Below are 20629 nucleotides of genomic sequence, written 5' to 3'. Positions count from 1 at the left end.
GAAGTTATTGAAATATTTTTTTAGAATATAAAATGTGCAAAAGCAGTGTAGGGTCACAATTGATGAGTAAACTGCATTGGGTGATTTGTAAAATTGAAGTTAATGACTAGTTTTATGTTTTTGACTATGAGTTGATGCTGTTGTCATTTTTTTCGGTTAAATTGAACTTTGCTCTGCAGATGGTCCCTTCGGACTTGTCTCTCCTACCGGTATCGCAGAGAGTTGGAGCTGGACGTCATTCGACTCCAGTGAGCCAGTGAGCAACCACACAGACTCGATTGGGACCATAGACTGTAAAAAATGATTGGGACACAAAGACAGCCCAGGGAGGGCGCGATATTTTTTTTCACAGGATGGTAGGGGAAGACTCATCAATATTCATTAGGGAACTCATCCCTGATTGGTCTTAACCCCTGTGACGGGTGGGTTTAGGGGCGGGGTTGGGGGTAGGTCATCAGTCCTCAGTGACGGGTAGGTTTAGGGGCGGGATTAGAGGTAGGTCATCAGACCAATCAGGGATGAGTTCCCTAATGAATATTGATGAGTCTTCCCCTACCATCCTGTAAAACTTCCAGGGCGCGAATAAAAGTTCTCATTTTGAAAAATACGCGGGATAATTTCTTGTTTGTGTGCGCGAACGTGTCTATCTCTACACTGTCTGTGAGTATTTATTTTAATATATGCCTACTGAATATTCTGTTTGTAGAAATGTAGAATAGTATTATTTTTCCGTGCAGTCACACAATATTTATTTATATCAGCAGTAATTGCTCGAATAGTCTCTATTTAGCTCTTCTTCTTTTTTTTCGAAATTCATTGTAAAGTTGGTTGACAGATGTAGAAGGGAGTAACGTTATTGTTTGGACATTATATGCTTTCAGACTTTGAGTGATGGGGGATTCACGTTTAATACTATGTTTTTAGTCGCCTATATTTAGCTAAATTGAAAAAAATATATGATTAGCGTGACGGAGGAAATTAATTTATGCTGTAACTTTTAGTGTATATTTTATTTGACATAAATGCTATTTTTAATAAGTCAATAAATTAAAAAGAACTAGACATTAATACCGATCGTCGTTAAAGCTGAACTTGACTCAGGAAGTTGACAGAGGAAACGTGGGTCTGATGACATCATTCTTTCTTGTGTTTCAGGGATAGATTTTATGTGGTGACTGGAATAAGTTTCGTAATAATTTAAACAAGTTCTTACATGTGGGCCTCAGGATGATTTTATATCATTGAATTTTACAAAAATTAAATGAATTGTAAAGCTAAAACACAAACATCAATATGTAAACTGAAATCAACTTTTTTTCCCTCTCAATAATTTTTAATTGAATTAGAATCTAGAATCTATTGGAATCACAAAACAATTTATGGTTGATTAAATGTATTTCATCAACATTAAGTTTCTGATAGTAAAAATGTCAGTATATTGATTGTTGATTATTGATATTGACAGTCCTATATGGTTGTGTATTTATGTCACTAAATTGATCATGCTCTAACAACAAAAATATAACTTTTTCTTTTTTTCTTTTCTTTTTTCTCTTAGAACATTTCAAAATGAGGATTTGTAAGGGGACATCAGATAAGCAGTGAGTGGACTTCTGATGCTGATGATGCCAACTGACTTATTCAGTTGGCATCATGCTGAATTATTCAGAAAAAATAATAGGATGTTGACTTTCATTCATTTTTTTAGTTTATGACACAATGTTAGCATAATTGTCTCTCTAACCTTGACAGTGGCCTTGTGGCTGTTATCTTTTTCTTGTTGGGAATGGGAACTCTTCTTCCATGGAACTTCTTCATAACCGCAATGAATGTAAGACAGACATACTTTTACTGATTAATACTTAAAGTGTCATGAAACTTCATGACAAATCTTTTTGAAAAATGTAACTTAACTGTCTGGTTACTCATATTCTTCTAAATATCAGAAAATCGTCTGAATAAAATGAGCCTGTTTCCAAAAAAAGTGGAGTATCCCTTTAAAGCTGCAGTCTGGAGTTTTTCCTCTTTGTCGCCATCTCTGTTCGTAATCTGCGATTGCAGTCATTCACGGAGTTATCAACTTTACGTGAGTTGTACTTCGACACCCTCGACAAGCCACAGCGTGGATGAACACAATGTTTAGCTGTCAGTCACCACTGGTGTGGATACTGGCATTCAGAATCACAGATTATTCTTTTTTGGAAGTATGACCAACAATTTTCACAGCAAAATGTCATCTGAACTTGTACGAAACATCCACTTTTTTTCTGGTTCTGACATTGCAGTAAATCGCGCTGATTAAATCTATTACGCAAAACCTCGCAAACTATACTTTTAGATATAAAATGTATGACAAATAAGGGCGCTTAACTGTGATTGACAGCTGATAACGGGCTGAGCCGAGTGAATTTGACGTCTCGGCCAGGATCTGACACAACACCATACATCATCATACCACCTCTGTATCCATTCTGAACATTTGTATTGTATTTCTCAAGATTTTCTAATATGGCGCGGCGCCACCCCATAAACAGCCTCAAAACTGTTCTTCAGAAAGTCTATGGGTGACGTCACAGACGCTTTGTCCATATTTTATGACTCATGCTCCATTCTCTTCTGTTTGCAGTATTTCACTGACCGTTTGAGAAATGGTACAGATTCTTCACAGCCAGACCCATATATGTTTGATAACATGAGTGTGTTGTTAGCCCAGCTTCCCTTGCTGCTATTCACACTTCTCAACTCCTTTCTATACCAGCAGTGAGTACTTGGTTCAGTCAAGCAAAGTTGATTTTGTTTACTTTTGTTGTATCGGTACAGAGATGTATAGGTCATATTATAATCATGACTTATTTTGTTCTCTTTTGCTTACGTAGCATTGCGGAGAAGATGCGGATTGCGGGTAGCATGGCCTCCATATTACTTCTCTTCATTCTCACAGCCATTTTAGTAAAAGTTAAGATGGACCAGGACCAATTCTTTTCCATTACCATGGCAACGATCTGGTTTATTAACAGTATGTTTCTTATGCCTTACATCTACAGTATGTTCGAATTTCCCTTATCACTTCATATTAAATAACAGAGGATTATAATATATCCACTCCACTTCTACTTTCAGTGAGTGAATCACTTAGACAAATCTAACTCCCTTCGTTGTTCTTGCACTTTTTTCTCTTAGTGTTTGGGGCCATTCTACAAGGTAGTCTGTTTGGTCTGGTCAGTAAGCTGCCCCCGAGATACAGCTCCCTGTTTATGAGTGGACAGGCAGTGGCAGGAATCTTCTCGGGTCTTGCCATGCTGTTATCGAATATCTGTAAGTACCTGCACACTCCTTACAAACTGAATGATAAAAATCATAATCTTCTGAGAGAAAAACATTTATGCTGACCGTTACGTTTTTATGCCTCCCCCTCCTTTAGTTAAAACCGACTCTGAGAGTTCTGCCCTTGGATATTTCATTACCCCCTGTGCCGCCACTCTACTTACTTTGTGCTGCTATCTCATACTTCCGCATCTGGTAGGTGCATTAGGTCATCATAAATTCTTTTTACTTGTCACTTACTCACCCCATGTAATCCAAGACGTCCATGTCTTTCTTTCTTCAGTCAAAAAGAAATTAATGTTTCTGATGAAAACATTCCAGGATTTTTCTCCATATAATGGACTTCATTGGGAACCAAACGGTTTCAGTGCAGCTTCAAAGGGCTTTAAACGACACCAGACGATGAATAAGGGTCTTATCTAGCAAAACAAACGGTCATTTCATAAATAAATACAAAAGTTAAAAAAGTTTGAATGAACAATTCTTTTTTTGAGTCATTTGGTTCATTCAACGAACGAAATGACTTGAAAAAAGATTTGTTCATTTTGATGAATGAGTTTGAAGAGGAGAGTCACAAACGCTGATCACAGAACAGAGCAAGGTGACCATTTGTGCTTCTAAAACTTAAACTTTTGTATTTATTTTTGAAATGAGTGATCGGTTCGCTAGATAAGACCCTTATTCATCGTCTGGTGTCGTTTAAAGCCCTTGGACAGTTTGCAGTTTGAACTGAAACTGTCTTTTGGACCTTAAACCGTTTGGTTCCCAATGAAGTCCATTATATGGAGAAAAAATCTGGAATGTTTTCATCAAAAACCTTAATTTCTTTTCGACTGAAGAAAGTCATGGACATCTTGGATGACATGGGGGTGAGTAAATTATCAGCAAAAAATGTTTTTAAAGTGAACTACTCTTTTAACTGTTGAAGGTCACCAACACAGGTAAAAGCATTTACTCCTCATTTAAAAATGGCTCTAAGATATGAAAATAGTACATTAATAATATTCAGATTATTTTTGTTATTTTGTATAAATGAAATTCCTTATTATATTTCAGAGATTTGCCCAACTTTATTTGGAAAATGTGTCCCCTAAAACTGCAGAGACACAGAAAGAGGCACCAGCAGATAGTTCTGGTATGTCATATTGCTAAATTTTCCAGTGTTTGGACAAACTACAGCAAAGACATTCACTATTGGTTCTTCTAAATCCTGAATAATATTTGTTATTTTTGTTGCTACAGAGATGGCAAAAATGAAGTTAGATTATGCTGACAATGGATTCAATATCATTGGTGAAACTGAAGCATGTACAAAGCAGAATGAGCTCAAACAAGAACCTGAGGAGAAGTCAACTGTGCTACAGGTCTTCAAAAGGGTATAATGAAAGTATTTTGTTAACCACCATCCCAGTTTCAAACCTTTTTTTTTATTTTAAGACAAGTATTAGTAAATATCTGGATTTATTTTATTTATGAACTTAATTTTTTGTAGATATGGGTGATGGCATTTTGTGTGACATGCGTGTTTACCGTCACACTGTCCGTTTTCCCAGCAATTACAGTAAATACAAAATCTTCTGGCTTATTTGAAGGTGAGTCTACAAAAGAATATAATTATACATTATGCTTTTCAAAGCACTTTGATTTATGTTCCTTTTCATCTTATAGAGAACATCTTCATACCTTTGTGTTCATTCATTGTCTTCAATGTGATGGACTGGATAGGCAGAAGTCTCACTTCTCGTTTTCAGTGGGTAAGTCTCATCAGATCCTGTATCAATCAACACAATACAGCGCTATGATAATGATTACCACTGCTGCTAATTATTCTTTATCTAACATCTTATTTTTCTTTTCCCAAATTCCCAGCCTTCGATGAGGAGTAATTTATTCCCTCTTTTCGTGGTATTACGGGTAGTTTTCATTCCTGCCCTCATGCTCTGCAACGTTCAGCCTCGCTTCTATCTTCCAGTCTTTTTCAATCATGACGTGGCTTATATTATCTCCATGTCTTTGTTTGCCATCACAAGTGGATATTTTGCCTGCCTCTCCATGAGCTATGCTCCACAGTAAGTATAACATCTTTTTTTTGAGATTCAAAATTAACTGGGTTAAGTAAATAGTACATTTATTCCTGGTATTCTCAACCCATTGACCCTCATAACTTACGGACAAACCCATTGCCCCACATAATATTTCTCAGAGCACTCACAAACTCTTCTGTTTATTTTTTTATCTAGGCTGGTGAGGCCTAAAGATGCAGAGACAGCAGGGGCTCTGATGACCTTTTTCCTGGCTTTGGGACTCTCTCTGGGTGCCGCTCTCTCCTTTGGCCTTAAAAAAATTCTTTAGGGAAAATCTCACAAGCTGACACAAACATGTTTCGAATGAGAACTGTCTGAGGCCTTTGTATATTTATATTTCCTCGTTTAATTCAAGTATTCTCTGGACTTTATTGTCATGATTTTTAATATCTCATTAAGGAAAGAAGGAGAAACAAATTTAGATACCATAGATGTGAAGGTTTTATCTTAATCTTATGGGGTATTTATGTTCCTTCCTTTCACTTTTACATTTCCAAGGGATGTTTTTTTAAGGGAAATATTTCACTTTTAACATGTTTTGTTTTGTTTTTTATTACATTTTTGATCTGAAATTCATGAATTGTATATTTATTATTTTATTGGTTGTGTTATTTTTTTTTACATTCTTTGAAATCTTTTAAGTTGTATCTTGGGGCAGCTATTCACCTTTTATATTTTGTACACTTTTTTATTTGTTTGTGTATGTGTTTTTTTTTATAATAAAATGTAAATATATAAACGCTTAATGTGATTAGTCACTTTGACCTGTCGGTAACAGCTGAAGCCCTGCATAAAAATTAAATACATAGATTAGATTAGATTTTCTGGTGCCTTATGTGGAATTTTGTGGGCTTGGCATGAATTGTCATGAGCAACATTTCTATTATATTCTATGCATAATGGAAAACTTTACGTTAGCACTCAAGACCAATGAAATACGCTTAGCATATATTGATGTTTTCATATACTGATTAAATCTAACATGAGTTTTTCTTTATATGTACATGTATGTATCTATGTGTGTATATATATATATATATATACATAAATGTGTATACACACAAATTATATAAATAAAACACATTAGATGAATCTATTTGATAGCAATAATATATGCTTATATATATTTTAAACAACAAAATACACAAAATTAGATATTCTTTAGGATCATTTATTTTTCTTCCTCCAAAATGTAAGCCATTTGTATGAAGGGAGAGCAGATGTCTCTTATTAACTGTCAATGTGAAGAATGATGTTCTGACAGGTTTTTGTACTCTTCAATCCTTACTGGCTTGTGAAAACTTTTCACAGCATGAGGGACAGACCACTAACAAGGATCAAACAGCAATTGATGGTGTCCCTCATCATGGGATGTCAACTGGTGACGCCCAGTACCAAATCATTGCAGCAAGGCCATCCATTACATCTGACATTGTTCTTGGAGTTAGACGTTTAAGGGTTTCATGAATTTAGGGGAAGGGTATACTATAGGTGGTGGATGTGACAAAGGGCTCTACAAGTCACTCTCTCCATACAGGGCACTGGAGAAGGAGATATAATCAAGGGAGCCTGGGGGAGCATCGCTGCCCATGTACTTGGTCATGCGGCTGATACAGTATTCGGCTTGTTCTGGGGGCAGCTCCCTTCTCAGCTCCTCCACTGTAATGTATGCCTGTAGAATGTGGTAAAAAATGGACGCTTAGACGACAGGAGCCATATTTAGCAGATTCTCATAAAGCACATAGGTTTTCTTGGTGGTTCCTAGTTTGGAATTACCTTGTCAGAAGCTAATATCTTGAAGGAGGCCACAACTTGTTCAGCAGTGTCAGTCTCTGCCGTCTCCCTGGTCATGAAGTCAATAAAGGCCTGGAAGGTGACAACTCCTATGTTGTTGGGGTCCACCAGAGTCATAATGCGTGCAAATTCAACTTCACCCTAAAATAAGGGGGGGTTATTTGAGAAAGAATTCCTTAGAGAGAAAGTTGATTATGTGTCCTGGTATTTCTGAATTATATTAAAGCAGCAGGAAAAAGAAAAAAAAAAACTGGCAGTCATATTTTGACCAGGACTAAATGCCCTCACCAGATCATAACCCATAGAAATCAGGCAGGCACGGAAGTCATCAGGATCCATCATGCCATTCCTCTTCTGCAAATACAAAAAAGTGAGGTGCTTATTCTACAATTTGGACAATGTTGCACAACTTTGTGTATTCTAAGTAGAAACAAAAGACTCCATGTATTGCAAACCCGGTCAAAGTGGTTGAATGAGGCTCTGAACTCATTCAGCTGCTCCTGGCTGATGCCCTTAGCGTCACGGGTCAGGATCTGGTTCTCAATCTCATTGATTGTGCGGGCAATAGTGGTGAGGAGCTGCTCCCATCCCACACGGACATGCTGAAATGTACATAATAGGAAACATGCCTTGTAGGTAAAATGAGGTTAAAGGAACTTGGTGGAAATGGACATCTATATAAGACACCTTAGCTAATGACACTTGAAACTTCAAAGAGGAAATACATTTCAGAATGAATACAAAATAGCTGGTCGTCAGTACCTCCATAGTGTAGTTGGTGTGCTTATTGTCAAAGATCAGTCCCTCCTGGCTGAGCTGGTGGTCTCCCTCCAGTTTGTCAATATTGGATTTGTAATTAATGATGTTCTGTTCATATGTTTTCAAATTGCCCATCTGTTCCTCAAGGGAACCGGAAATGTCAATTGACACATGGCTGATCTCCTGTTGACCATAAGGAAGATTATTTAAGATATTTTTAGTTTTCACACTATTATGTAACAACTTCAAATGTGAGTAAGGTGTATGGTGAAACACCTCCATCTTGGTCTGAATCCAGGGTCCAATGATATTGGCCTGACCAGCAAACTGGCGCCTCAGCCTCTCATTGGACTGTTGCCTGGCCACTTCCTCTTGCAACACCTGGTCACGCATTGGGACTAATTGCTTCACCTGTTGTTGGGAAGGAAGCAATATTTCTCAGAGGGAAATCTGAAAGGAGCTTAAAGGACTCCAAATATTGAACCATTTTTATTGCTGATTATTCTGAAATTGTAAAATACTCACAGCTTCCCATTTGTTGCTAATATCCTGTTGAGAGAGGACAGTGTAGGGATTCTCACCCACTATCTTGATCCCGTACGTCTGAGCTATCTTCAGGATCTCATTATGAATTCCTATGATGGCCAAGCGCTCCTTATCAGCTTCTGGTAAAGTGGCCTTGAATTGGTCATGGGCTGTGATCAAACTCTGAAGTTGATAAGAGCAGGAAAGAACCAAATGATGTTAAGACATTGTGCGTAGGTAGGTAGTCAATAAAAAGAAGGTCGAACAAGTGGATCTTTAGAGAAGTTAAGTGAGTTTTAAGGGAACTACAAAAATGCCCTAGGACCAAAACAAATTGAGAAGATACTGAAGCTCAGTTACACAATGTTATTTAGGAAGATAAGCATTCCTTCAAGCATTTAGTGTTTGACTTTCACCTGAATCTCCTCAATGCTGTGCACAATGAACATGTCCTGCAAATCTTCCATAGCTCCATCCATCCAGTTGTTGAAGGGCGCAGCCCTCTTGGCAAACTCCAGATACAACTGGTCAATTGTTTCCCAAAGCTTTTCCACACGCTATGGCAAAGCAAAGAGAAAGATTACAGCAAGCCCACACACTGTAAACATACACTTAATTCATACTCTTTATTGCCTAAACATGCAAAAGAGTCTTAATATTTCTAAATGTAGAATATACAGGGGTTGGACAATGAAACTGAAACACTGGCCAATGTTGGAGGTTTTACATCTATATGCCTGGCGGCCAATCTTCAGAGTGAAGCACGGGTGGATCAGTGATGGTTTGAGCTCCAATATCATGACAATCCTGATTGTATTTGATGGACACGACACTGCCGAGGACTACCAAATCCTTCTGGAGGATCATGAGCACCTGGTGCTCAAACCAGTGTATCAGCATGATCATGCACCAACACACACAGCAAGACTTGTGACAGAAGGGTTTGATGAAGATGAAAGTGACGTTGAACTTGCACAGTCACCAGATCTAAATATTATTGAGGTGTTTTGAAGGAGCGAGTCCACCAGCATCATATAGTGACCTGGACACTGTTCTGGAAGAGGAATGGCTCATAATCCCTCTGGTCACTGTGAAGGACTTCTATCTGTCATTCCCATTTCCCAAGATGAATTGGTGCTGTATTTGGATGCAAAATGAGGCCCTCGCCATACTAACAAATTATTGTGTTGTAAAACCAGGTGTTTCAGTTTCATTATCCAACCCCTGTACATTGGTACCCCATTCTCAATTCAAGAAATAGACAATTAGGGAAGAGTTTTATCTTATACATGTACCTCCAGTGATTCTCTCCTTTTCTGGGTCAGGGTGCCCAGGTTGTCCCACTGGTCACAAATGCCCTGGCATCGGGCATTGATGGTGGCAGCATCATAAAAGTCCAGTTCACTAAAGAACAGCGTATTTTATGATCATTATCATTACCTACAGTAAAATCTGTAATCTGTAAGTACTTTCCTTATTTCAAGGGGCCTGAGGTGGATCTATCTTACTTGAGCTCCTGTGCAATGGCAGCGATCTGCTCCACTCTGTCCTGGTGAGCAGCCAGGTCGCTCTCAAAGGCCTCGTGTTTCCTCATCAGAGCACGGATCTCCATCAGAGAGGCTGACTCGTAGTCCTTCTGAGACAGCAGCTCCACCTTTCCTGTGTTGAGCATTACAAAACGAAATGAGAAGGAATATGTCCGTTGTCAAAGTACGGTTTAAATGGCTGACTAAAAGTTGCGCTTATTACCTGTGGTCCATGATTCATGCAAGGTCGACTTCTGCTTAAACTTTTCAGCCAGGTGGTCCAGTCTCTCTAGGCGACGGATTTCTGTGAGCAGCCACTCCTCGTAACCTTTCTCTACCTGCTCCAGACCCTTCCAGGCATTGGCAATGTCCTGCAGAAGGGGAAAGCAGGTAGAATACACTTCAACTCTATAGGATACTTGAAAGCCAAAGTCATTTAACACCATATAAATGTGTTATGAGAAAAATGGAGCAACACATACTGAAACCATTTTGCCCTCAGAAGGCATGAAAGCAGGCCTGTTGCTGAGCCTCAGCTTGGTCTGCAGGGTGTTGAAGTTGATCTCCAGCTGACACTTCTCCTGAACTTTGGGTGGCTTGTGCACACGACGATAATCCCTGAAATCCTCCAGCTTCTGTTGCATGGCATGCATGGTCTGCTCGGCCACACGGTTCTCCAACCAGGGGATAGTCCTTTGGATCCACACCAGAAGCTGAGGAGAAAATGTAAGTGTATGTTTAAGTGGGTTGAAGACGAAACCTTGGGGAGAACCAAGACTCAGCAACACTAGCAGGCACATGTTTATATAAGTGAACAAAACATTGTACATCTAATAGAGAATTTGAGTGTTCTCACCTCGCTAGCCAGTTTCTCGTATTCTTCCATTAGCTTCTCGTTTTCCTGATTCACAGCCAATACTTTGCAAATCCTGTTAGCTGCTGTCTCAGCCTGGAGGACAGTGTGACTGATTACAAAGGGAAAATAAGGTGGGCAATTACATTCTAAAAGGAGCGACTCTCCTTCCTGTACAGATGTTCATCTCCAGAAGAATTCCCATACCTGCTCTGCACCAGCGAAAGCATGGTAGAAGCATGACACATAGGTCATGATGGCCTTCTCATCAGGTTTCGGAGTGTTCACAATATCTGATATGGAGACAAACAAACTATTCGGGAAACCATTTTATTTTTAAATTTTGAAAAATCACATGACTCTCCATGAGGTCGTACCATCTGCATCAAGCATTTTAGGGATGTCAAGGTATTTCTCTGCTACATCAAAAGCAGTGTTGAGGTTGCCAATGGGGTCATCCTGCAATGGCAGACAAAGCCAAGAAGAAACTCAATGAAGAATTAATAGATAAACAAAATTAACCTTTTCCACTCTCCTCAACAGAACTTTACAATAAAAAACAGTTAACAATTAACCATCATGGCAAAATCGTCATACTCATTTTACATCATAACCACCATTTTTAGATGTGACATGCCATTTTATACACTACAGACCATTAGTGAGATCATTAAACAGGCAAAAATGTAATCCATTTCTGATTTTTTCAGACGATTTCTATTCCACGAGAGTAGATGTTAAAACTTCATGCTGATTTGTACCCGGCTTTTGCCAAGATACAAAACTAAGACATAGCTTTACAGTAATCTATGCTTCTCCATCCATTTATGCTTCTTTCCATATGGTGATGTGAGTATCCTTCTGTCCGACGTTTATGGCTGCCGGCTGCAACTACAATGTGGTCTCCCCAGTGGACCAGCACGATAACCGCCTATAGGGAGCATCTCTAGGGTTTTCAAGCGGGCACCTTCCGTCCTCAGCATTTCGTCGACTAGCCCACGACACCTCAAGAGGGCTCGACAGTGACTCTGGCATCCCAGAATCACGTCCCTCCGTCCCCCACTCAACTCAGCCCAGCTTACTGACCTTTACATCCCTCCTGCTGCTTAGATTGCTCCTTCCTCGTAGTTCACATGTGACCTAACCACAATCTCACAATCTCTCCACAACCCAACCAAACGCGCCAACCCGTTTGACTAAGGCTGTCGAGCCCCACTGCCTTCGTTAAAGTAGGTTCAGTGGCAACGGTTCCGTATGGCATACAACCTACCGTAAAACCAACATAGTATACTATAGTATACTATGGAAGTCAATGAGACCAGAAACTGTCTGGTTACTGATATTCTTCTAAATATCAGAAAATCGGCTGAATGGATTTGAAAACGGTGAAACTCAACTGGGGGAGTTGTAAAATGAGCCTATTTCCAAAAAAAGTGGAGTATCCCTTTAAAGCTGAGACTGGCAGCTGCAATATTTTAATAAATTATAATACATTTAGTTGGAAGGTAATTTAGCACAATGTCAGATGGTAATACCATGGTACTTTGATTTCCACCATGAATTATAGTTATACCATTACCATATTCATGTAAAATGCTGCACCAAAATACTCAAAATAAGAATTTCATGCAATAAAAAAGACAAACAAAATGAGACCTTTTTCTCCACTCTAAATAAGAAAAATGGTGAAAAATTCAGCTCCTTTTTTTAGAAGCAATTAACGGTGCATTCACAGCCCAAGAGACAACGTTAGTTACAAACGGGTCAAAGATGACAGATATAGTGTGAGAGAAAAGGTGAGTTTGAAACAGCAGATGAATGGACATAGCTAATGAACAAAAAACACGGCAGAGATGCATGATGAGAGTGACTGAAAGGGGGTTATGGCACCTTGCGCAGTTTGGCGTAATCGATGAGGTCAGGTCTGTGTCTGTGGATGAGGGCACAGAGAGCCAGGCCATCCTTCCAACTGAGACACAGACCACAGACAAAGGAGGAAAACATGGAGAAAGAACAAGAAAAGAGTCATGAATGATAAATAAAATTGAAAGTGTTGTGCAGAGGCGCTCCATGAGAGTTTAGAAGCATGATGGGTAATGCGAAGATGAGTTTTAACAGAGATAATGCACATATGTGCATACTAACAAGAGCTGTAATCGGTTAAACCGAGTATGAGATGGTGAAAATAAGCCAACATGCTGATCTCTCTGATGGTCTACAGGAGTACAGCAGATATCACCTGATGTGGAAGTTCTGCACGTTGACGTTCCTGTAGGGGGCAGTCTTCCTCTGACACCACAGCAGCAAGCCCTCCTTAGCAGAGGTCTCTGTGAGGATCAGGTCAGTAGATCATTTTCACTTACTACACAAAATAAGGATGTTGAAACCTTGACCTTACCCTTCAACATTTAATTTTAAAGATACGCTCATTTGACCTTTCGTTTATATGAGCAAATTCAAGCAATTTGCTCCTAAAATGGAATTCGCGTCTGGATTCACAAGCTTTGTAAACCTCAGATTTAACAGTTAAATGTGTAGGCCTATGTTAATGAATTCCAATCATTTCAGCATAATCCCTTTCCATGAATTACAACTAGTCTCTTCTGGACTCCTCTCTCAGATTTGACTCCAGTATATGAATAAATAAGAGACTAAATGGCCAAAACTTACTGTGGCAAGTAGGGCAGGAAAATCAGTAGACGTTTTTTCACGCTTAAAACTTTAAGTAATTGTGGCAAGCATCGTCTGGAATCGTTTAAAGCCCTTTGAACAGTTTGCAGTTTGTACTGAAACTGTCTTTTGGACCTTGAACCGTTTGGTTCCCATTGAAGTCCATTATATGGAGAAAATGCTGGAATGTTTTCATCAAAAACCTAATTACTTTTTGACTGAAGAAAAAAGACATGGACATCTTGGATGACATGGGGGTGAGTAAATTATCAGCAAAAGTTTTTTTGAAAAGTGAACTACTCCTTTAATGAGGGTCAACTGCTCGAGTCTCATGGAGGAGCTCCGGAAGAATAAAAGGAGAAGTGACGGGACTCAGCGGGACTCATTAACACTTACGCCACCAACCTCACTCCGTTCCCACGGCTCTCGTCCCCACCCTGCTTGCCACAATTACTTAAAGTGTTAATAAGCGTGAAAAAAAGGCCCACTGATTTTCCCAATAATAGTAATCTATAATAAAATGGACTACGCAGATGTTTTTCTTCCTTTATTCCATGCATTTATGTGTAGTTGTGAGTAGGTGTAAATTTACTAATACTAAGCCAAATACAATAGTAATTCTACTACCAAACACTAGTAACTATAAAAACATACTTTTGTGTGAGGCTTCATCTATGCCACGTGGTGTCAATAAAAGTTCAAAGCGACTTTCAAACCAACCAGAGTGACAAACAAAACTAGAGGACCTTTAAATAAACTAGAGTGCAGAGGTGCTAATGTGTCAGATGTTTGGAGTCTCTCACCCTCCACTGAAATGTCCTGGATTGCAAAGCGCAGAATGATGGTCCAGATCATCCCAAGGGTCATTTTCACATTGCCATCCACAATCTCTGTAAGTCATAACAGACTTTCAAAAAAACTTTCACTTGACAGAAGAGTAAAGGAAATGGATAATCTGAGTAAAGGAAATCTGAAGGAGATTTTTTTATCCTTACCTTCAGCACCGATGGAAACCAGCTTGACTCCCTTGCTGCTGATATAGTCCAGGGCCTTGTTTACGTTGGCGATCTTGTGAAAACGCATTTTGCCTTTGTCTGGTTTAGGGAGTCTCTCGCCTGATACCACACACACAAATCCATACATAAGTACATATGCAAGTGTATTAATAGGGGAAGTGTAAAGTAACAACATCTTTACATTAGCTACAATTGGGAACATGAAAAAGTTATATGCATTTACAAAGGTCAGAAAAAATTACAATAGGAAAATAATATAAAAGTGCCAACACAGTCTCACGAAAGTGCGTTTCTATACCACTAATGTCATTTTTAGTGCCATTTTTACGCCAAAAAAAAAGAAAGGTTTTTGTGTGCATATGCACACTGAAAACCCCATGGGTATGTTTAGGGGGGAAGGGAGTGGGCAGTTTGTGCGTATTATACACCATAAAGTGCGTATCATATGCACGCGAAAAACGCGTACCATATACATGCAAAAACTATTTTTGCCGTATAAATGGCACGAGAAATGACATTCGGGCTCAGAAATCCACACATACCTGCAACATTTGTTGTTGTAGGGTCTAAAAAGTCAATATAATACAATCTTATACTATATTTATAATAGTATTTAATTAATATACTTCATATTTCTATTTAAAAAATGTTGTTTCATGTGTTTATGACATAACCTTGCAAATGACATGTGCAGCACCGATCACTGTAATTTCCCAGCGTTCCTGTCGCTGATCCAGAAGGGGATCAAAGTTTGTGCTACAGTATACTTATTTAATGTCCAGATTTAATCATTTACATATTTAATGTTGCAAACCTGATATTGGCCAATGTAACATGAATGATATGAGATTCCGAGCATGTATAATGGACAGATAAAGTGAGATGCTAACCTGAGATAACCTCCAGCAGCAACATGAGTTTGAGTCCATTCCTGAAGTCTTCCTCAATGTTCTCGATCTGTGTCCCTGCCTTACGCAGGTGAGAGTTGCACCAGGCAGTGAAAGTCTGAGGGGGAAAAAATACAACATAGGTCATATAGAAATACAGCATGACATCCCTTTTCTTGAAATCATTTGTAACATCAAATAATAAAGAAAATGGTTGTAAACGCATAAGAGCAGGCCTAGGCTTACAATAGAATATCAAAATAAAATGGTACTATGAAGCCATTTGTCCTCACACATTTAAAAAATACTGTATGAGGTGACATTTTTTTGCTTTGGTGGCATTTTTCCTTGAGCAAAGGCTAATTTCTGACCCTGACCTACACATACACTGTAAAAAAAAATATTGTTGGTTTAACTTAAAAAGTAAGTAACCTGGTTGCCTTAAAAGTTGATTGAACTGGAAAAAGTGAGTTAATACAACGAAGGAGATTGATTTAATCATCAGAAGTTATCTCAACTAAATAAATTATTTAAGTTGATTTGACAAAAGAAAAAATGTTGTGATAACAAATCTTGAAAAATCTTTTTTTTACAGTGTAGAGTTGGATCTATAAGCAGCGTTGACTGTATAAGCCTCACTGGGAGTCCTAGCGTAAGAGAGAAGGGGAAAGAGAGCGAATAAGGTGACTGAAGAATGCCAAGGACCAACGTAATTTGATGTAAGGCTGGAAGTGGAGACTCTTTTGCAGCAGGTGGCCACCCTTCAAATCACCCCTCCTCTGCCAAAGACCACCAAAATTAGCTTGTGCCCCGTGGGAGGGGGAGGTGAAGAGGAGGAAGAGGAAAGGGGGAGTGAAGGAAGCTATATCGGGGAGCCATGAGACACCAGCAGACAGCTGAAAGCACAGCATTCCTGGAACAGACGCTCACAACACTACAGTGAAAGCAAAGGCTTGAGGTTCCACAGTGCTGGGCCAAATTATTTTATATAACACGTGACATAAAGCATTCAATTATTATCAACAGTAATAAACTTTGCTGAGTGCTGCGTTAGATTGGAGTTGAAAAGACTGGATGATAAAACACGGATTTCGGGAAATGAAAAGGGGCAATTATTTTAGTGGCCACCCAAGTATGTGCACCAAACATTTTTCTTGGACGGCCTTGAACTCACTACATTGCGAATGAGAGAATAAATATTTAGTCAAGCAACATCAGGTTGGTCATACAGAAATAACTTTGGCATGTCAGTAATGGTTTCGTTGCGTTTTCACAGGCGTATATATTAAGCAGTGATGATTTATCCACTCTTTAAGTCAATCAAACATTTTACAAATCTGCATGTACTCCTTTTGACAGATAATATTTTTAACATACAAAGCAGTCAGCTTGGATTAATAGCATTTATATAGCTTCAGAACTGAGTTTTAATGAAAAGGTAATGCTTAATGGATAAACTGAGAATAGATGGTGCAAACTGTAACTAAAATAGCCTGAAAAAAGACTGAAAATGATTTGTTTCCCTGAATCATCTTGGTCTGAGGTTCTTGTTTGAATTTTTGATACTGTACTATGATAACCACAGCAAATACAGTCTCTATCACTGAGCCATCATTTTAGCCTTGCGATCCAATGGCACTTCAGTTACATTACATCATTTCAACCATGCATGCATCTGTGCAAAAGCTTTGCATTAATGAGTCAGCAGACTGCAGCCTCACTGCTATCATGACAGGGCATTGTTTAAAGCGAGGGCAGCATAATTCACCCATCGACACGTGCCCACACAGATATATGTGACATATTCTATGTAATTGCATATTTTTATAAATTAAAGGGCCGCAGCATATTGGAATTTTAAATCCATTTATTATTTTAACATTTAATGTTTTAGTAAACAAACATTTGGCTATATTGATCCATTCACAGGTAAATATATGCCCTTAAAAATGTGGATAGTTGAAAATATTAGTTACACTCTGTTACAGTGTAATGATATACATTTAAGGAGTAATTATAATTAACTACATGCACTTACTTCTGGATTAGGGTGTGGTTTGGGATTAGTTGCATGCAAATATGCATAATGTACAGTAATTATAACTACATGTGCTACAAGGAAACTAAAATAAAGTGTAACCCAAATATTTGACCCACTAAGGACCTTCACCTAAGGCTTAGTCTTGTTTTTATTAGGGGATGAAAACAGCTGATAAAAGGTTATTTACAATCTACACATGATTTTTGCTCATATTTTGAATTAGATTTTATTTTTTATATTTTCTGCATTCACTTTAATATTAGTTTCAGTTTTAGTTCATTTTATTTATTAGTTTTAATGTATTTAGTTTTAGTTATTTTAGTACTTCAAGTTAAACTAAACAAGATTTTTTTTTCCTGGTCAACTAGCTGAAATAAAGTTTGTTATACGGTGTGTATATATATATAGTTTTAGTTAGATAATGAGAACACTACCCAGCTGTAAATGTATAACACCACTGCAAATGACACTAAGAAAAATACTTATATTTGACCAGGATGTCACATCATAATTACTGACAGAAACTATAAAGGGAATAAATGTTGTTGTGAGAAACTGTAGGGTTGAGGCACATCCAGGTGAAAGGGCTGAACATAGGATTCTGGGTAACATGATATTTACAGTTTGAAGGCCTGGCATTTAAAGCTATAACCTAGCTATGGTCTCTCATTTGACTTTTGTTTGCACAGCAAAAGCAATATACACTATTTAAATTCACCGTAGCACCTTTCGTTAACTTTAAGGTGGTATAAAACCTATGGAAGACACCTAAAGTGGAAATCAATAGTTCGAGGGGTAAGGGGATTGACCAACAGAAACTTGTGACCTGCAACCAATTATTATCCTATGTTCCATCCTCTTTAATTGTTCTCATTTAAACAGCCATGAAAGTCAAATTCAACCTGAAATAACTTTACCTGTCTGACCTGGTCTCCAGTAAACTGCCCCTTTCCCACCCCCATGCTTTCATTAGGTAGTTTATAGAAGCTCCCCTACAAGGACACCTCTTCTGGAATAGCAACTGCCATTCGATCGTACTCATAACTTTCTTCCCCCCCACCCCATTCCACATCCCTTCCGTGTGCCTGAAGAATGTGCACACCTATCTGAATCCCTCAGGTTCTGTGGCATTAGGGTTCCTTAATGGAATGGGGAAAAATAAAAGATTTCTGACTTGTTTGATTTGCAAAATACAACATTTAATTATATGGAATATGCATGAGTACTAAAAAAGTTCTTTGAGTGAAACACTTTGAGACCATAGAAATGTCCACGAAACCCTCATGTTGGAGAACTCAGTGACATTTTCCATGTAGCTGATGTAGGTAACTGGGTGAGGCCTGGACTACATGCACCATGGCTCAAACTGATGGATTTACAGGCAAGGAGAGTAGAAATTTATTGCAAATAAAAAAACTAAACAATATTCAGCACTTCTCAGAATCTGCCTTTATCAAAGCCCAATGGTCCACTTGGCTTCCGATGCAGGATCTCACACAAAGTTATGCAACACTGCACAGACGTGTTCTCTCCATCTAATAAACTAGTCCTAACAGGTGGCAAAGGGACCAAGAAAAACAAAGATGCTTAGGGATAAAAAGAAATTCGCTGAAGAAGGAACTTACAGGAATTAACAAACCAATAAAAGGAAGCCTGCGAAATGAGCAGTCAAGTTTTGTGAAGAGAATTGTGCAGCGTGACAGTTCTTGATTGACAGAATTGCTCACATTCAAATGCAAAATAACGTGTTCAAGCTTTATTTAGATCCCCTTCAGCTTCCACAACGTGATCGCTAGGCTAGGCTAGGCTAGCAGGAGTACACATAAAAAAAACATCAACAGTATGACACTACTGCAAAAACCAAAACATTATCACCCTATACAGTGAACATACAAAATTACACATTTTATAGGGATATTTCAAGACCAAGTTGACCTACCAATCTGAAACTCACAAAACTATAATGAGAGTTTCAGTTTGGTGGTGAGTGCACTCAGCAAAGTGTATGCTTCTAAACAGATGTAAATAAACCTGCAGTGTAGTCATGTTAAATTCTTGCTTATTAATAAACACCAATTAACATGAACTGCAAGTCATTTAATTACAATCAACAGACATAAACAAAACTGGAACCATTGGATTAATGGGAAAGAATGGGGCCAGTATTTTTAGTTGTAGAATCTATTTGCAGCTCTCAGTGCTGCTTAACCACTTCCTCCAATTTGAACACGACTCTCCTCTCGAACTGTTGCCTCATCTGTTCAGCTGTTACTGTCACTTTGGTGCAATGTAGCTGCAGCACAGTGCACTAAAGTGCAAGTAGTCTACTTCATTTCTGCTCAATAAAGCTATTAACAGGCAAATAAAAGATTCTCAATTCATGTGAAGTAAAACGTTTCACTAAAGTGTTTTAATTTATTGCTATTGGTTATATATCTGAGTAGGCTAACTAATAACAGTACATAAGTGAACATTGCTGGTCTCCTAATTTTAAAAAAAATCTTTAAGCAATTACTTAAGTTGCAGTAATGGTAACATTGATTATTTTGTTTTATTCAAAAAAATATTTTTAAATCAATAGATAAAATTAAAGTTAGACAAAATTATCCAATCACTCGCGTTGCTTAAGTCAACGCGACGAGTGCAATGCAAAGTAATTTCATTTAGTTTTTTGACCTTACGATATTGCTTTTCAGTCCATACGGTAGGTTAAAACACTTAAAACGTGTATATGGTTTAATATCTTATTTTCTTCTGGCTATACACTAATTCACTTCACGTAAACCTTTATAAAGAAAATCAAAAAGTGAGAATTGACCTTCCTCTGCTGCTTCTCCCAGGCCGGGTCCAGTAACAGGTCTCGATCCCAGTCGTTTTCCTGGGTCATGTATTCCTCAGTCGTAGTCATCATGTAAGAACCATATTGCACTTGCGTTTCAATCGCTGTCATTTTGTCGTCTTTCCTGGGGTGCTTGGTATCCCCTCAACCTACACAACCTAATTATTTACCTCTTAATTCAACATACAGAGTCCCGTGAGGGTTTGGAGAGAAGACAGACCCTGCTCCCACCTGCCGATGAGCTGACAGCTGCTGCCCAAACTCTACAAGTAACGGCGCCCAATATGAGTGGACTAACTGCTGCAGTATTT

At 38.4% G+C, this 20629-nt stretch overlaps 2 protein-coding genes across 3 annotated transcripts; one reads left to right on the top strand and one right to left on the bottom strand.

Moving 5' to 3' along the window:
• Window positions 1-537: 537 nt before the first annotated feature.
• slc29a2 (solute carrier family 29 member 2) lies at window positions 538-5911 on the top strand. Of its 2 annotated transcripts, XM_089123727.1 has the most exons (14): window positions 623-656; window positions 1559-1601; window positions 1753-1831; window positions 1947-2086; window positions 2627-2760; window positions 2877-3016; window positions 3181-3315; window positions 3422-3519; window positions 4381-4459; window positions 4567-4700; window positions 4817-4916; window positions 4993-5078; window positions 5194-5393; window positions 5565-5911. In XM_089123727.1, the coding sequence occupies exons 4-14, from the start codon at window positions 1964-1966 to the stop codon at window positions 5674-5676; spliced, it is 1341 nt and encodes a 446-aa protein (XP_088979853.1). In that variant the 5' UTR covers window positions 623-656; window positions 1559-1601; window positions 1753-1831; window positions 1947-1963; the 3' UTR covers window positions 5677-5911. The 2 variants fall into 2 exon arrangements, with proteins under 2 accessions (XP_039549520.2, XP_088979853.1); XM_039693586.2 differs by lacking the exon at window positions 1947-2086 and having other exon boundaries at window positions 538-660.
• Window positions 5912-6563: 652 nt separating this feature from the next.
• actn3a (actinin alpha 3a) lies at window positions 6564-20604 on the bottom strand. The gene is made up of 21 exons (XM_039693729.2): window positions 20298-20604; window positions 15442-15556; window positions 14531-14650; window positions 14339-14425; window positions 13105-13192; window positions 12756-12834; window positions 11243-11324; window positions 11073-11158; window positions 10869-10961; window positions 10495-10725; window positions 10236-10383; window positions 9995-10145; window positions 9782-9890; window positions 8903-9043; window positions 8487-8669; window positions 8238-8372; window positions 7965-8144; window positions 7658-7804; window positions 7491-7556; window positions 7185-7343; window positions 6564-7080 (listed from the first exon to the last, which is right to left on the bottom strand). Exons 1-21 carry the CDS (start codon window positions 20427-20429, stop codon window positions 6922-6924), a joined length of 2691 nt encoding a protein of 896 aa, XP_039549663.1. The 5' UTR covers window positions 20430-20604; the 3' UTR covers window positions 6564-6921.
• Between the last annotated feature and the right edge of the window lie 25 nt (window positions 20605-20629).

Source organism: Pimephales promelas, chromosome 19 (assembly GCF_988280905.1).
Source record: "Pimephales promelas chromosome 19, fPimPro1.hap1.1, whole genome shotgun sequence".
Classification (NCBI taxonomy): domain Eukaryota; kingdom Metazoa; phylum Chordata; class Actinopteri; order Cypriniformes; family Leuciscidae; genus Pimephales; species Pimephales promelas.
Note: the sequence above shows the minus strand (reverse complement) of the source record. Positions and strands in the feature narration are given on the sequence as shown.

What these genes read in the sequence shown, in the direction of transcription:
- slc29a2 (XM_089123727.1), top strand. Translation starts at nt 1,964, where the DNA reads ATGAGCCTGTTTCCAAAAAAAGTGGAGTATCCCTTTAAAGCTGCAGTC. An exon ending in ATCTTCTGGCTTATTTGAAG is followed by an intron (nt 4,917 to 4,992) that starts GTGAGTCTACAA and finishes TTCATCTTATAG; the next exon opens with AGAACATCTTCATACCTTTG. An exon ending in TCACTTCTCGTTTTCAGTGG is followed by an intron (nt 5,079 to 5,193) that starts GTAAGTCTCATC and finishes CCAAATTCCCAG; the next exon opens with CCTTCGATGAGGAGTAATTT.
- actn3a (XM_039693729.2), bottom strand. Translation starts at nt 20,429, where the DNA reads ATGACAGCGATTGAAACGCAAGTGCAATATGGTTCTTACATGATGACT. An exon ending in CTTTCGCTGGTGCAGAGCAG is followed by an intron (nt 10,962 to 11,072) that starts GTATGGGAATTC and finishes ACTGTCCTCCAG; the next exon opens with GCTGAGACAGCAGCTAACAG. An exon ending in AGATATTAGCTTCTGACAAG is followed by an intron (nt 7,081 to 7,184) that starts GTAATTCCAAAC and finishes CACATTCTACAG; the next exon opens with GCATACATTACAGTGGAGGA.